This window comes from Coffea arabica, chromosome 1e (assembly GCF_036785885.1).
Source record: "Coffea arabica cultivar ET-39 chromosome 1e, Coffea Arabica ET-39 HiFi, whole genome shotgun sequence".
NCBI classification, from domain to species: Eukaryota; Viridiplantae; Streptophyta; class Magnoliopsida; order Gentianales; family Rubiaceae; genus Coffea; species Coffea arabica.
The window spans coordinates 1,232,649-1,250,760 of record NC_092311.1 but is presented as its reverse complement, the minus strand read 5'-3'; the positions used below and the strand labels follow the sequence as shown (position 1 = coordinate 1,250,760).

At 35.4% G+C, this 18,112-nt stretch overlaps 1 protein-coding gene across 1 annotated transcript; it reads left to right on the top strand.

Moving 5' to 3' along the window:
* Positions 1-16,358: 16,358 nt before the first annotated feature.
* LOC113690664 (F-box/kelch-repeat protein At3g06240-like) lies at positions 16,359-17,869 on the top strand. Its single transcript, XM_027208662.2, has one exon. It carries the CDS (start codon positions 16,551-16,553, stop codon positions 17,697-17,699), a length of 1,149 nt encoding a protein of 382 aa, XP_027064463.1. The 5' UTR covers positions 16,359-16,550; the 3' UTR covers positions 17,700-17,869.
* Positions 17,870-18,112: the final 243 nt, after the last annotated feature.

Here is an 18,112-nt window from a genome sequence, read left to right as displayed (position 1 = left end):
TTTTAATAAATTGTGTTCTGTGAGTTAGTTTTGGACTAGGGGTGTACGCGAGCCAAGCTACTCGCGAGCTACTCGCGAGTAGCTTGGTCAACGACTTGGCTCGAACTCGAGTTGACCGAGTTCGAGTAGCTCGAATGAAAATCGAGTCGAGTTTTGAGTAAAAAATTCCCGGCTCGAGGCTCGTCGAGCTACTCGTCGAGCCGGGGTTATTTAAATAATATATTTATAATTTAAATAATATATATGTATTATAATTATAAAATGACCATTATGGGTATAAGTTATATGGAATTTACAAAATACCCTTCGTTATCGAGGCTTATCGAGTCGAGTTTCGAGCTACTCGCGAGTACATCGAGTCGAGTTTCGAGTATCAATTTTTTTGACTCGATCGAACTCGAGCTCCTAGGGATATATGAGTCGAGTCGAGCTCGAGTATAGCACTACTCGAGCTCGACTCGGCTCGATTACATCTCTATTTTGGACTTTGTTTGTTTTATTTCTAGTTTTATTTTTATTTGCCTCACATTTAAAATCCCCCAATTTCGCTCTACCAATTTGGAAAGAAATAATTTCCTACCCGCTCCCTGTGGAATCGACCCTACTTGCCATTATACACAAAATTAATATTTTTATAGACAAATCTGGTATATCGGATCAAACAAACTTTTCGAGAACAGGGTGAATCAAGTAACCCATTGCACATCTAAGGTCCCTGCTCCAGTACTTGAATTTGTTCTATAATTAATTGTGGTGATAATGAGGACTTTTAAGTAATTATTATTGTACAGGTTCGGCACCTGTCAGGTATATATGGAATAACCTGTTGGATTTGTTGTTTAGCGAAAGAATTCGCGGTTGGTTTGTCGTTTGAAAAAATCCTTATATGGATTGAAACAGTCTCCGAGGGCCTGGTTTGGCCGGTTTAGTAGTGTTGTCATGGAATTCGGTTTGACAAGATGTGGAGTAGATCATTCTGTATTTTATCGGCATTTTAATGCTGGTAAAATTTTATTAGTTGTTTATGTGGATGATATTGTGATTACAGGTGATGATGTTGTGGGGATCCAGAAATTTCAATCCAATTTGCAGGCAAACTTTCAGACAAAGGATTTAGGTCATCTACAGTATTTTCTGGGTATTAAGGTAGTTCGATCTAAATATGAGATTTATATATGTCAAAGAAAATATGTACTCGATATGCTGAGTGAAGTTGGGATGTTAGGTTGCCGACCTGTGGATACTCCTATGGATCCTAATGTGAAATTAGTAGGAGATCAAGGTACATTACTAGATGATCCTAGGCAATATCGAAGACTTGTGGGTAAATTAAATTATCTCACTGTAACGAAACCTGACATTTCATTTGCAGTGAGTGTTGTGAGTCAATTTCTTGATACCCCTCGTACTAGTCATTGGGATGTTGTTATACGGATTCTCATGTATCTTAAGAGTGCTCCTGGAAAAGGGTTGCTGTATCAAAATCATGGACACACTGATATTAAAGGATATAGTGATGCAGATTGGGCTGGTTCTGCCTCAAATCGAAGATCGACCATAGGATATTATGTATTTGTTAGTGGTAATTTAGTGTCGTGGAAGAGTAAGAAGCAAACAGTTGTCTCCAGATCAAGTGCAGAATCTGAATACCGCGTTATGGCTCACACTGTATGTGAGTTAGTTTGGTTAAAGAGCATGTTACTTGAAATTGGGTTTGAGCATAAACAGCCTATGAATTTAGTGTGTGATAATTAGACAGCTGTTCATATTGCGTCTAATCCAGTGTTTCATGAAAGAACAAAACATATTGAAGTTGATTGTAATTTCATTCGAGAGAAATTGCTTGACGGAGTCATCAAGACATCTTGTGTACCGTCTGTAAATCAATTGGCTGATGTGTTTACCAAGAGTTTAGGGGGTTCTAGGGTGAAATACATTTGTAACAAGTTGGATGCTTATGATATATATGATCCAACTTGAGGGGGGTGTTAAGAGAATATAAGTATTCTTGTAGATAATAAATTAGTAAGGGTATTCTTGTAAATAGTTTGTTAGGTTTGTACTCTTATAAACACTAGTTGGTCACTCATAATACGGTGACTAGATGTTTTCCTCCCAAAATACCTGTTAATATGGTTATAAATCCTGTTAGCAACCACATCACCACTGAGATCCTTCTTGCTTTCTCCTCCTATCTCTGCTTCATCCTTGACCCTAGCATACTCCTGGCTAAAACTCACATTGGCAACCACATCTCCACTGGGATCCTGATTGCGTTCTCCTTCCATATTTGCATTGTCCTTGGCCTTAACATACTCCTGGCTAAAACTTGTTTTCCCAACCACATGACCACTGAGATCCTTCTTGCTTTTTCTGGAGTGAAGTTATGCTTTTATGTGAAAACCATCTTTAGGCTTGACCTCAAGTTGAAATTTCTCTTTCTTCAAGTCCAGCTCTTCTATGTCACCATCATCGTAGTTTACAGTATGAAGCATCTTCTCTCTATTGAAGGATTTAATTCTTCCTGCAAACCATTTTCCTGAGTCTGGCCAGTAAACTTTTATTCTCATTGCCAAAATCCTTTCAATGTCGTTCTCATTCAAATCCACCATCTGGAATGAAGGTACCTCCTTCCTTGGGCGAAGCCTGGATGAACATTTGTCAGTAGGAGATGCGGTAGCAATTTCAGCATCGGCACTGCACTTTCTCTTTTTCAGCTCCTTTGTAAGATTAAGATTCTGTTCCTCTCCGGTGACATTCGGCATTTCAGCTTATTCATTTCCCTGGACATTGTTACGCACTAGCTACTCACTTGGCTCTGAGTTAGCCTTTCCCTCGATGACAACGCTCTCATCTTGACTGTTGGCATGTTCCTTCAAAGCAACGCCATCCATATTGCTCCCTGATGCTTTATCTGTTCCCCTATCAACTTTTACTTCTTGAATTCCAGGCCTCTCCCCAAACCTGGTCTTCATTACACAGACTAGGAGCTTAATGCACTTTAACTTTGTTGGCATCTTCCTTCAAAGCAACGCCATCCATATTGCTCCCTGATGCTTTATCTGTTCCCTTATCAACTTTTACTTCTTGAATTCCACGTCTCTCCCCAAACCTGGTCTTTGTGACACAGACTAAGAGCTTAAGGCACTTTAACTTTGTTGAGCTTAAATACTGACCCTGCAAAGAACAACTAATTCATAAAACAAATAAAATAAATTCAGCACAGGTGATGTAGTTACTTCGTAACTGCCAAAGGAGTCAGCCATTGACAACATCCATGGTAACTTGCATCTATACACCCCAAATAACATAATCTCTATTACTCAAAGAAACAGACTAAATTGCTGCAATCATAATAAGCATAGACTGATCTGGTACTCAAAGAGCAATTCAAACACTAGAAGCCCTCTCCATACAAAGCAAATCAAGTAACATAAATCTCAGAATGGCTTCAAAGTAACTCTCAAATTCTAAGGCTACTGAACAAAGTCAAAGTGAAAAAGAATGCTCCAACCTCTGTTCTCTATGGGACATAAAAAGAATAAAAATAGTATTGACCACAAATAAAGACTCAAGATATCTGAAAAGAAGGGATTTGAAATATCAGAACAGTGGGATGCTGGGATTTTCAGTTTTATTGCTATTGCTAACACAAGATTTAGTATCAAATCTTCACATAGAAAAACTTTGAACATGATATTCGGATCCCCGAAAGATACTGATTTTCAGTGCAAAGGATTGCACTATTTTGACCCTTAAGAACATAATCCAAAGGAGTCCTGAATTTCAAAATATTGAATTTTTTACAGCTCCTGTGATAAAATTCGTGTCTAAAGAACAGATTAAATGACAACATTGTAAACGATAGACTTGGGCAACGGAGCATAACAGTGTATAGATAATGATTCATCAGTAAACTCATTCACCAACGAACTAGAAACTAATGGTATTACTAACTACCATTGATTACCAAAGAAATGAAAGAAAAAGAAAATAAATGAATCTGATCAATCAAAAACATAACATTCTAAAAGCACTAAAATCTTATCTCCTTCAATTTTCTAAAACTCTGAAAACCTTAACCTGTGGAAATTTTCCAACAGCCAATTTGACACTTTTTTTTTAAATCTCTGCTTTTTCCCCAAAATCCTTCCAATTAAAGGGCCCTTTAGGCTATAGGTCAAAGTTCATGAAAGAAAAAGTTGTAAAATTTAAGTAAGCCACGGCAATTTTACCAGGGCTTTTTCTAATATCTGAGAAATCAGAGCATAACAATCAAGAATTAAGCACACGATAAAGAAAACGAGAGAAAACAAAAACCTACCACAAGAATTGTACACCTGCTGAAAAACAAGTACTTATCCAACAAATAAATAACCAAAAAAATTGGTAAAAGAGGCGAGTTTAATCAAACCTGATTAGAATGCCAGAATGAGAGAGCGAAAATAAGAAAGCCCGGATTGTGGGAAGTCCTGGAAAGTAAAGCCTAAGCCCCATTGCATAGACTAGGGCTGCAAACGAGTCGAGTCGAGTCGAATTTTGAGCTAATCGAGCCGAGTCTCGACTGAATTTTACCAAGCTCAAACTCGACGAGCCGGCAATTTTCAAGCTCGAGCTCGAAAAAAATAAAAAATAATTATTTTATTTTTAAAAAAATAAATAAAATAATATTTTTTTCTTAATAAATAATAAAATATTAAGGATATATACGTAATTTTACTATGAAAATAAAAAATAAAAAAATATATATATAATATACGTAATTTTATTATTAAATAAAAATTAAAAAAAAAATATATATATATATATATATACTCAAGCTCGCGAGCTAACGAGCTTAAATATTCTGAGTTCGAGTTCGAGTTGGACTCAAGCTGGCTCGAGCTCGATATTAATCGAGCTCGACTCGAGCTTGACTCGAGCCGCTCGCGAGCGGCGCCTCGATTCGTTTGCAGCCCTAGCATAGACTCATACGCTGAGCCATACTTGCTTAAGACTAAGGAGCACCAAAAGGAAAAATGAGGTGCAGTTTTCCTGTGTCAGTTTGTCAAAGGTCCAGGTGCCAAGAAAGGGCGGGAACCGAATGACACTTGGTGCTTCTCTTGGCTTAACACTCTTTTCTTTTCTTTTTTTTCTTTTTTTTTGTTCAAATGTATTTGTTGTTAGGTACCACAGGTATACAATACGAAGTAGTTTTCGAATTAGCGAGGTAGATACAATAAAAGATACAAAGTGTAAATGAATATAATCAAGTTAAATAAATCAAAAAAATATTAGTTGCATTATATGGATCACACGATAATGTATAAGAATCAATTAAAAGTCACTGAGTATCATAATGAGCCATTTCTTATATGATATTTGGACAGTCCACCATTTTTATTCAATTATTTGTTGATAAGTTGTTAATATTAGTGCATTACATAACCTATCATATAGTATACATGTTCTATCTAATAAAATCTAACACATTAATAATCAAACTTGTTTCTTTATCTAAACAAGTTCGAGATTGTGATCAAACTTGAGTTGTTTCAAGTACAAATGAGCTTTATATGGAGTCAAATTTGAGCAACTTGAATTTTCTATAATTATGCTAATTCAATCAAACTTATATCAAGTAATGAAATTCTTGATATCATTAGTGTCTTTTTGGGCGTTCATGGTACACTGCATATCCATCACAACATGGCGTATACCCTTCAATATAATGGTCTACCCAAGCCATGTATATACCAATATTCAGTAATTAAAAGTTTCTTGTTTAGCGATTTAAATTATAAATTTAAATGCAGACCTCCAACTCTCTACCAAATTTAAACCAAAAAAAAAAGATAGTGACTATATACTGTTAGTGTGGCTTTCCCACATCGGCAAATGAAGAGGCTTTAGTCCCACATCGGCTGAAGTTCAAGAAAGCCTTCCCTTTGTTTCCTATAAATAAAGGGCTCTATGATGGAGTTAAGTGCACCAAACCAAGAGAGTATTAATAGGCTATTTGTACCTTTGGATCATTAAACTTTTTGTTTAGTTAAATCTTTTGGGCTCTCTTATGTTTTAGTATTAGGTGTCTTTTGGGCCTACGAACCACTTTTTTAAGGCTTTTGTCTATCTTCTTCATAGTAGAAAGATTTGCTCCTCCTCCACCCGTGGACGTAGGTCAATTTGACCGAACCACGTAAATTTCTGTGTCTTTTATTTTGTTTTGTTATTTGTCTTTATTGGGTTACCATAAACTTTTTATATGTTCGGTTGTACCGCCTAAGTATTATATGGCTGGTGTCTACCGCCTAAGCATTATATGGTCGGTTATACCGCCTATTTTGTTCTAACTTTAGTTTGTTTATTCCTGGGCCAGTCCTAACAAACTGGTATCAGAGTTGGTTGATATATTTTGTAAGACATGTTCATCCTGTGGGGCCCATTCACTCTGTGGGATCCATTTATCCGTGGGGCTGTTCATCCCGTGGGGCCCGCTCATCCCGTGGGACCCGCTTATGAGACTTGCATATTTGTTTGACTAGTTTTTGAGACAAGATTCAGGTTACAGATTTTGTGGCAACAGTGACGATAACAAAGACGGTTGTCAAAAAATTCGACAGGAATGTCAATTTCGGGATGTGGCAGCTCAAGATGGAGGCCATTCTTGTTCAAGACGGAGTTGATTTGGCAATATAGGGAGTAGAGAAAAAGTTAGAAGCTGTAAAGGATGCGAATTTCGCCGAAATGGATAAGAAGGCCAGATCCAGCATAATCTTAAATCTCTCCGATGAAGTTTTATAGGAGGTAGTAGTGGAGACTTCGGCCAAGGCTATATGGGATAAATTGAAAGTCTTGTATATGAAGAAAACAGTCGAGAATCGACTATATCTGAAGCAGAGTTTGTATATGTTTTCGGATGTCTGAAGGTACATCTATACTTTCCCATTTTGATAAATTTGATTCCATTATTATGGATTTGGAGAATATAGATTCGAAAATTGATGATGAAGATCAGGCTCTATTACTTTTGTATTCCCTTTCCCAGTCCTTTAAGTATTTCCGTGATACTATGATTTATGGAAAGGAAAAAATTTTGTATCGAAAAATTAAATATGCATTAAAATCTAAAGAGCAGATAGATAGGGATATTACTGGAAAAACTAGTGGGAGTCAAACCGATGGCTTGTTTGTTCGGGGTACATCTGAAAAGAGAAATATAGAAAAATAGAAGTAGATTCAAATTCAAGCATAAAAATGTGGTGTGCAGCTATTGTAAAAAAAAGGGCCATGTTATCTCTGATTACTTTAAATTGAAAAATAAAGAAAAACAAAAGGAGAAAAAGAGTGAGACCACCGAGGCTAGTATTGCAGTTGATGAGAATGATGGAACCATTTTCTGTGCAACGGAAAATAAATTTAGGTCTAACAATGAGTGGATTTTAGATTCGGATTGTTCATATCATATGTGTCCCAATAGAGACTGGTTTTCAACATATGAATCAACTGAAAATGGAGTTGTCTTAATGGGTAACAATGTTGTTTGTAAAGTTGATGGTGATTCAGGCCCGTTGGGGCTTATATGGAGAAGGTGGAGCAGTATTGCTATTGTCGATGTTGGGGATACGCCAAGGTGGACATTTGTTAGTGTGGCTTTCCCACATCAGCAAATGAAGAGCCTTTAGTCCTACATCGGCTGAAGTTCAAGAAAGCCTTCCTTTTGTTTCCTATAAATAAAGGGCTCCTATGATGGAATTAAGTGCACTAAATCAAGAGAGCATTAGTAGGCTATTTGGATCTTTGGGTTATTAAACATTTTGTTTAGTTAAATCTTTTGTGCTCTTTTGTATTTTAGTATTAGGTGTCTTTTGGGCCTAAGAACCATTTTCTTAAAGCTTTTATATATCTTCTTCATATTAGAAAGATTTGCTCCTCCTCTGCCTGTGGATGTAGGTCAATTTGACCGAACCACGTAAATTTCTGTGTCTTTTATTTTCCTTTGTTATTTGTCTTTATTGGGTTATCACAACCCTTTTATATGGTCGGTTGTACCGCCTAAGTATTATATGACTGGTGTCTACCGCCTAAACATTATATGGTCGGTTATACAGCCTATTTTGTTCTAACTTTAGTTTGTTTATTCATGGGCCAGTCCTAACATATACTTTGTAAAAATAATAAGACAAGTGCAGGAAAAGTGAGTATATGTAGTAAGGGTAATTATCTTATTCTTAACCAAATTCCAATGGGGGCCTAACTTTGTTACGGGAGGAAGAGAAACTAGAGGGAATTAAACATTACATTTTTAGCTTAGAATAATACCTTTTTTTGTTTTAAAATCCAAACTTTGTTAACGAGGAGCATGTTAAATGTTCTGCCCTAAATGCCTAGACAAAACCACTTAGTTAGACAAGAAAATGAGAAGTTAATTGATAGTAGCACAAAAATTTTGTGTGAGATTATTCTTGGAATGGTTCCACTCGATGGGGCTTAACAAGCTAAGTGTAGCTATATATTTATTTGAAGAAAAGAGAGAAAAATAGAACTTGTATTTATTCTCACAAAAAAAAATGAATATAGAAAAATTGAAAAAAAAAACATTTTTCAGAATGCCATAAGGAAAACCTGCAGTCTTTGCACCTGTAGTCCCATTGACAACTGATAATATTTTACACACCAGAAGAAAACTGACCCTCTCTTGCTCTGTTGCTTCTTCTCCGTTGCACAAAATCATATACTTCCCTCCACAGTTACTACATTAATCTATAAAAATGGATTTAGGATTACTTTTGAGGACTTCACAATCCTGCATTTCTTGTTTTTGCACCTAAAATCTATTCAGGTTGGTTAAAATCGCCTCTTTTTAATTTTTTTGAACTACTTAATTGAATATTTTCTTTGCAGATGTACAATCTTTGTGATCCTTTTTTTTTCCTTTTTCATTTTTCCCGATTTCTCTAGAAATTCTGAGATGTTAGAAAAAGCCATGATCGAATTATTATGTCTTACCTTCAAATTACAACATTTTCTATCATGAACTTAGATCTGTGGCCTGCAGTGTAGTTTAATTGGAAGGGTTAGGGTTGAATTTGAAAAGAAAGATCAAATGGCCATGTGGAACATTAGGAGGTTGACATTATATTAAGGATGCACTTATTTAATATCAGAACTTGAGAAATTGAAGGCACAAAAGATTTTAGTGCCTTTTGAATGCAACAATTCTGACAAATTAGAAGATTTTTTCAATCATTTTCCCTTTCATTCTTTGGTATCTAGTGGTCATGAGTATATATGATTTTCTCTACCATAATATCATTTTAAAACTAATAGTCCAAATTTGGTACAAAATCTTTGTGTTACGTAGCAAAAAATAATAATCTGGTGGCAAGGAAAGGGAGGGGAGGAGGAAGAGGGACGGAGGAATATTTTTGGGAGAAGGAAAAGAGAGGAGGAGGAAAAAGAAGGAAGGAGAGGGTGGTGGGTGTGGTGGCTGGGGGTGGGGGTGTTTGTGAGTCGTAGTGTTAATTTTAAAAAGTACTCTAAAAAATTTTTAACTTTAAAAATTATTCCAAAATATATTTAAAAAACCCCTCCAAAAGCACCACAAAAACATCAACAGTAAAAGTTTTTCATATACACTGCTACAGTAAAATATTGAAAAAACACCTGTAAAAATAGCTAATCCAAACAGAGTGAATAAATTTGAAATCCCAGATTCCGCTATTTTGGTACTTTAAATCCCTTTATCTCAAAAATATTGTGACATATCATTTGAACACCTTATGTCTGTCAATTGATCAACATTAATTACTATCCATAAAGGACAGAGGTTGATCAACATTAATTACTATCATTATCCTGAAGCAGAGTTCTAGATCGGGGAAAGAGAGGAGGGGATGGCCTACATCGAGTAGGAGGGGAAGGGAGGGGCGGGGGGTGGCAGGGAAAGGGAGGGGAGGAGGAATATCTGGGGAAGGAAGAGGGAGGAGGAAATGGAAAAGAAAGGGGGAGGAAAAAGAAGGAGGGAGAGGATGATAGGTGTGGTGGCTGGGGGTGGGGGTGTTTGTGAGTGGTAGTGTTAATTTTTAAAAAAGTACTCTAAAAAATATTTTAAATTTAAAAAGCATTCCAAAATATATTTCAAAAGCCTCTCCAAAAACACCGCAAAAAATATTAACAGTAAAAGTTTTTCATATACACTGCTACCGTAAAATATTAAAAAAAACACCTTTGAAAATAAATAATCCAAATGGAGTGAATAAATTTGAATTCCCAAATTCCACTATTTTGGTACTTTAAATCCCTTCATCTCAGAAGTATTGTGACATATCATTTGAACACATTATATCCATCAATTGATCAACATTAATTATTATCCATAAAAGACAGAGGTTGATCAACATTAATTACTATCATTATTCTAAAGCAGAGTTCTACATGCCTACTATAGGCATACAGCATATGTCAAGTGTCAGATTTACGGGTCAGCCACAATATTAGCAGGCAACAGTTCGGCAAAGCCAAGATCTAGCTAGGCTTTGGCTAAAGATTTAGGAAATTGAGGCGATGACTAGAGCCCCACATATAACATATTCTTTAAAAATATTTTCTGTTATTTGATGCTTTTCATTAATAAAATTATTTAAATATCGCAAAAGAAAATAGGGTGTGGCCTTTATGCAAAATTCTGATTATGATCTTTGTTGGGCAGGGGATGGATTTTTAACATGTAAAATTGAAAGAAAGTATTGATAGAAATTTGCTATGTGCCTCCTAAAAAGTTTTGTAAGATGATTACTAAAGGGGAAGGGAGGGGCAAAGGGTGGCGGGGAAAGGGTGGGAAGGAGGAAAAAGAAAGGAGAAGAGGGAAGGAGGAATATCTAGAAGAAGGAAGAGGGAGGAGAAGGAAGGGGCAAAGGGTGGCGGGGAAAGGGCGGGGAGGAGGAAAAGAAAAGAAGAAGAGGGAAGGAGGAATATCTAAGAGAAGGAAGAGGGAGGAGGAGCAAGGGGAAAAGGAAGGGGGAGAAAAAAGAAGAAGGGAGAGGGTGGTGGCTGTGGGTAGGGGTGGTTGTGAGTGATAGTGTTAATTTTTAAAAAGTAATTAAAAAAAATTTTTAATTTTAAAAACTGTCCCAAAATATATTTCAAAAACCCATCGAAAAACACCACAAAAAATATCAACAGTAAAAATTTTTCATATACACTGCTATAGTATAATATTCAAAAAATATTTTTAAAAATAGTTAATCCAAATGGAGCGAATAAATTTGAATTCCCAGATTCCACTATTTTGGTACGTTAAATCCCTTCATCTCTGAAATATTGTGAGATATCATTTGAACACCTATGTCCGTCAATTCATCAACATTAATTACTATCCATAAAAGACAGAGGATGATCAACATTAATTACTATCATTATTCTCAAGCAGAGAGTTCTACCATAGGCATGTGGCATGTGTTAGGTGTCAAATTCATATGTCAGCCACAATATTAGCAGGCAATAGTTCGGCAAAGCCAAGATCTAGCTAGGCTTCGGCTAAAGAGTAAAGACTTAAGAAACTGAGACGATGACTAGGGCCCCACATATAGCATATTCTTTAAAAATATTTTCCATTATTTGATGCTTTTCACTAATTAAATTATTTAAATATAGCAAAAGAAAATAGGGTGTGGTCTTTATGCAAAATTCTGATTAATTATGATCTTTGTTGGCCAGAGGATGGATTTTTTATATGTAAAATTGAAAGAAAGTATTGATAGAAATTTTGCTATGTACCTCCTGAAAAATTTTGTAAGATGACTACTGGGAAATATGCATGAAATAATTAATAAAGGAAAAGCATAATATAAAAGTGGTATATGCTCTTTCAAATTTTGGAAGAATGCAAAGTGAAGGGGCAAACCCTGGTGGTCTTCATTCACCAATCGAATTAAAAGTGATGTTATATATTGACACTTCAATTATTATTAATGACATTTCGTTATAATTTTAGCAAATAGAACATGGAAAACATAGAGTGTCATTAACAAAAAATTTGAACGTCAATTGTTAGCCATGAATTAAGGTTACCGAATTTTCTCAGTTAAAGACACTAGCAATTATTTTGAATTTCTTGCCATAATATCCGAATTTTCCCAATTCTTTTTCTCCTACTCTACTTGTCCAATATTTCCAAAACGTGGACATACTCGATCACCCCTTTTCATTTCTTTCTGACTGAGATTTGTATTTTTCTTGTGAATATATTCTGTCATTGACATTTGAGAATTGAAAAAACTAAATAAAAATATTTATATAACTGCTAAGGAAGTGCATCTTGTAAGTGGATGAGGGAAGTGCAAAGCAGCTAGAATCTTGAATTTGATTGAGATGGCTCTTAAATCATCAGTAGCTTCTTTTCTTTGTCTCTGAAGTGTGTTGTTGTGAATTTGGCAAGGCTTCGCCCCGGCACAACTTTTGTCCAACATTTTCGCCAGCACAGTATTCAGTCCAACATTTTCTCCTCTTTGAAATTTTAAAGCAATTCTGATCTACAGTTCCATATTGCCATTCGTTTCATGATGTTTGGGTAAAATACAGCAACAGTTGACAGATTGGTCGATAAATTGAGACTCAAAACTAAGAATAATTACTAGCAGAATATCATTCTCATCTCCCCAGTTTCCAAATGTATAATCAAATTTTGTAATCTCAACAAGCTCACTTTTTCCAAGATCAATCCTACCTCAAAGCACAGATCTAATTGGACTCATATGCTACATGAAACCAAGAGATTTCTAACTATGAATTTTGAGATAAAAGATTTTGGTGATGCATCTTTTGTGTTAAGCATACAAATACATCGGGATCACTCTCAGGGTATTTTGGAACTATCACAAAAAGGTTATATAAAAAAGGTTCTTAAAAGATATGACATACAAAATTATAAATCAAGTGACACCTCTGTAGTTAAAGGAGACAAATTTAGTCTTTAGTGGTGTCCTAAGAATGATTTTGAGGAAAAAGAGATGTAAAAGATTCCTTATGCGTCAACAGTGGGGAGCTTGATGTATGCTCAAATTTGTACGCGTTCGGATATTGCGTATATTACCGGGATATTGGGTAGATATTTAAGCAATTTTGGATTAAATTATTGGAAAACAACCAAACAGGTCTTGCGATATTTGCAGAAAACAAAAGACTACATGCTCACGTATCGAAAATCAGATAAACTCGAGATCATTGGATATACTGATTCCGATTATACTGGATGCCAAGATACTATGAACTAAATGTCAGGATATATCTTCTTGTTGGCTGAAAGTGTCATATCCTAGAAGAGTGCTAAACAGTCTCTTAGAATGTCTTCTATTATGGCCGCAGAGTTTATAACTTATTATGAGACGTCCAACCATGAAATTTTGTTGCAAAATTTTGTTACAAGATTACGTATAGTGGATAGTATTGAAAGGTCATTCAAATTATTTTGTAATAATAAGTCAGCAGTTCTATATTCCAATAACAACAGGAGCTCGACAAAATCTAAATATATAGATATCAAGTTCTTGGCTATTAAAGTAAGAGTGCAGAGTGGACAGTTATCGATAGAGTATATCGGGACAAACTCCATGGTTGCGGATCTGTTTATTAAAGAATTGTCATTTAAAATGTTTCATGAGCATACTACTCGTATAGGTGTCATGTTATTAAATGATGCACAGTTTTAGTGAAAGTTTATTATTTTAAATACTCTTACAATAATTTTCGGTTATTAATGTTTTAAGGATATTTTATACATAAATAAAGTTTGGATTTATTACACTCTGATTTTGGTATGGTTTAATCTTATGAAAATTTAATATGGACCGGTCGAAATGGACATGTTATGATCACATTACATGAAATTTTCATGCTATACATCTATATCATGATTCATGTCATTCAATTATATCAATATATGTGACCATTGATGGGTCAAATTACGAAATTGTAACAAAGGCCGCTTTGATCCTATTCTGGTGTGATTGGTGGACTGAATTGACTATAAATACATTTTAGTAATGACAGTAGAGTTGAGCTCATATGGTTAATTGCAAAGTATAATTATAAGGTTACACATATAGTCTAAATAGGAAATTGTTGAATCCTTAATCCAAAGTTGAACTTATATGTGAATGATTATGTGTTGCATACTGTCAAATAAGGTTAAATTTAATTAATGTGATCAAATATGGTTTAGATTTAGTGTATCTAGTAGGGTGTATGCCTTTAATGAGCAGAGATTTAAGGGTATTTTCTATTTTTATGATGGGTTAAAATAGGAATTCAAGAAATAACAGGAATATTATTTATAAATAGGATTATTGTCCCAAGTCATAAGTATTCTTATTGTCATACTTTCTAGTACCACAAAATAATTCTTTCCTGATATTCCATCGTTAATAAAAATACTAGAGAGAAATTAAAGGACTCTCTCAAGGATTAACAAATACGTGTTGACCTGAAAGATCATGCCAAAATCACTAGGGATTCAAGTACCAGTTTGTCAATATGAATTCAGGTACGCTTCCGCGTCTATATTACAATTCTATTCAAATATCTGATATTGGGATCTTGGAAATTTCTTACATAACATACATATATAATGACATCGCGTATCTCATGTTCAAAATGTTTGAAAGTTTTATATAGGAATTACCAACAATTTGTACTTAGAGCTTGAGCAGTGTTTCAATATCTTTGTGAAGCTATTTGGCCAAAGGCCATGGACGGTGAATTCAGGCGGTGGGTTTCTAAGGCATCAGGAACATTTGAAATGGCAAAAGCCTTTAGGCCATTACTGGACAAATTTCAGATACTCGAAAAATGAGTTGGCTGCCAATGGACAAAGTATAAGCAGCAAAAATAACAACTTAAAAAACACCGCCTTCGTCCCAATTGATGAAATAGTGCTGTGTGTGAGTGGAAGATGATAGTTTAAAGCGATTAATCCCTCTATTTATAGAGTAGTTATCTTATCCATTAGAGAATCCATATTCATAAAGAAGTGACTTCTTTGACCAAACTTAAATTTTACCACAAGAATTGACTTTCTTTCACAATTTTTTTTTTCACAATCTTTATTTGTTATCATCTGCATTGAATAAAGAGAAAAATAAAGAGAGACAATTGATTTGACCTGTCACTTGCTTTCAAAGTATTAATAGCAATTAAGAATGCATACTAATTCGGCTAATGAGTTACAAAAACACCACGTAATTGTTGTTTATCAGCCAATGAGTTATAATCAATCTTTATTTGTTTTTTTTCCAAGGAGAGTTATTTGTTTTTACCAAAAAATATTGCCGGCTCTGGATGGTTTTTTTTCCATATTTTTTCAAAAATAGTTTAAAAAATAATTAAAAAAAAAACACAGATACGAATTGCCAAGTGTAAAAATGGAGAAAATTTTGTTTGACTAATGAACTTCTATTTTACTTGCAATTTCTAAGTTCAAGGACAACCCACCTTTTTTTCATTTTTTTGAATCAAATGAAAGCCTTAACTAGGGGAGGGAGTGGTGGATTGGATGGTTCGAAGGAAAGAGTGTAAGTGAGAAATATTGAGTTTGAACCCTTCCACTTACACTTAAAATAAAACATTTAAAAAAAATGAAATCCTTAGCTCATTCAAGTGCTATAAGAGGGAGCACCTAGAGATAAATTTAGTTAATTAAGATTTTTCATCATCTTCTTTTAACTGTGTCCTCTTAGGCCTTATATATGCGGAGCCAACCCCAAATGTTTGATGCAAGCAAACAGTTATGAGAACAAGAAAATCATGAGTTCTATATCGAAGTAAAGCAGAAAAAGGGAAAAATTAATATATGAAATGAATACTTGAAATGAATAGCAATCCTTTTGAAAGCAAGTGACAAGGACCTAAACGTCAAAAATTAACAGTGACTTTGTTCAAAATATGAGTGAAATTGGAACTAATATGCATGGGTTATGTAGTAGAAGTCAGTTGAGTTCAAGAGTCAGGAGGCGAGGGTTCAACGAATCAGACATGCATTATAGTACTGATTGAAAAAAATCATGATTTCTCAATGAAACCAAATTATAAAGTACAATGATATTCAAAACCACTAAAGTCATCCAACTCATTCGATCATGCTATATAAGGCCACCTTCGTTTAAGGAAGAGTTTGTTGGACTTTTTTGCCCCCTAAAAAATATTCCTGCATGAGTTTTTTGTAACCAGATGATTTATCACTAAAATTCGGTAAAATGACTCTGTTAGCACGTTTATGTGAGTTTAATGATCTTTTTGGTCACAAAAAAAGTTTGATAACCAAAGGATGCTATTTTGAGTAGTTGAGCGATCATTCCGGCCGTTCACTCTATTCCCAATTAATCATAAAGTGAGCAAGTAGCGATCCACTCAATAAATCTTCTCACTACTCGCGAGGAAATGATCCCACTGAAGAAAGGAGAGCCTTGATGAAAGCTGCAAATGAGGAGACCTCTTGATGAACCCTTATCTTCGCAACCTTATTTTTATTTTTCTGCTCCTCTGCTATCAATCTATTGACCAAACAACCCACAGAAATGGATGTTCTTCCGGAGGACATCCTGATGGAGATCTTGGTGAGATTACCCGTGAAATGTTTGTTCCAATTCAAATGCGTTAGCAAATCTTGGTGCTCTTTGATCAAAAGCCCCCGTTTCACGCATTTGCATGTCACTCGAGCCAAGAACGGCGATCAGGAAGGTGTCATCCTGGTGAAGCGCTTCATCAGGGATGAGAGAAAAATTGTTTTATCATTCCATTCAATGGATGAATCTTTATCTCTCCAGGTTGTGGCCCCTGATTTTGAGGTGCCGTACTCAACATACGTCAATATGATTTTGGTCGGCACATGCCATGGCATAATTTGTCTTAAAAGTAATGAATCGGGTGGTATTTATTTGTGCAATCCTGCAACTCGAGAGTTTCTTGCACTCCCTGATCGTCCCTTTCGTTGCCCACAAGGGTATTTTTGCCTGGTGGGTGAAATGGGGTTTGGGTTTGATGCAATCAGTGACGATTTCAAGATCATCACTTTTACAGGAATTTCTCCTAAGGAATACAATTATGATCTTAATTCCTGCAAGGTTGAAATATACAGTCTCAGTACTAATTCTTGGAGAGAACTCGATCCAGACGTCAAACTGCCGGAAGGGGTGTATTACCCGCGCTTCTCTGTTTTATTTAATGGATGCTTCCATTGGTGCACACCATTAATTACTGATTCTTTTGGCCTCCAGATCCTTTCTTTTGAATTGAGCACTGAGCAATTTCGAGAAATTCAATTTCCTGATGGAGCACCAGACACGGAAGGAGAATATGGCATGCAGAAACTCATTGTCTTGGACAATTCACTTGCCATGATATGGTATAACATTACAGGGAGTCAAATTTCGGATCAGCATTTCGACATATGGGTGATGATGGAGTACGGCGTGCAGGAGTCTTGGGTTAAAAAGTTTTCCATAGGACCACTCTCAGGAATCCAGGGCCCGTTATCTTCGTGGAACAGTAATAAACTGCTTTGGGAAATGAGCAATGGACAGTTGGCTTCATGTGCTGTCCTAGGTGATAATCGAGGAAGTCTTACAAAATACAACATTCATGGGTCTCCAACCACCCTGCAAGCTGATATTTATCATGAAAGTTTGGTTGCTCTTGGTGAACTATGCGGTCGTCGAATGAACTGAACTGGAGATCAAATGGGGAATTGGAAAAATCATGCTCGTTAGATGAGTTTAATATTGGTCGTATTTTTTTGGTTTGATGCCTTAGCTTTTACAATAAGTCTTTTCATTTGAATCATATGTTAGAAATTTGAACTTTATGATTGTTACTTGGTGCATGTTTGATCTCTGAACCTTCTTTGTTCTTGTTATATCAAAGTTAAAGAGGAGAAGAATGAGTTCCCCAAGGCTTCCCGTTGCCTAGAAAGTTGGACAAATTACACTTTACCCTCCTGTGATTTAGTATTTTTCTACATAGTCCCTTATAGTTTCAAAATCTATACATAACCCTCTCATGATTTGAATTAAAGTGTCAAAGTGACGAAAATGATCGTTCGTAACGGAGTCACTTAAAATATCAAAAATACTCTTATGTA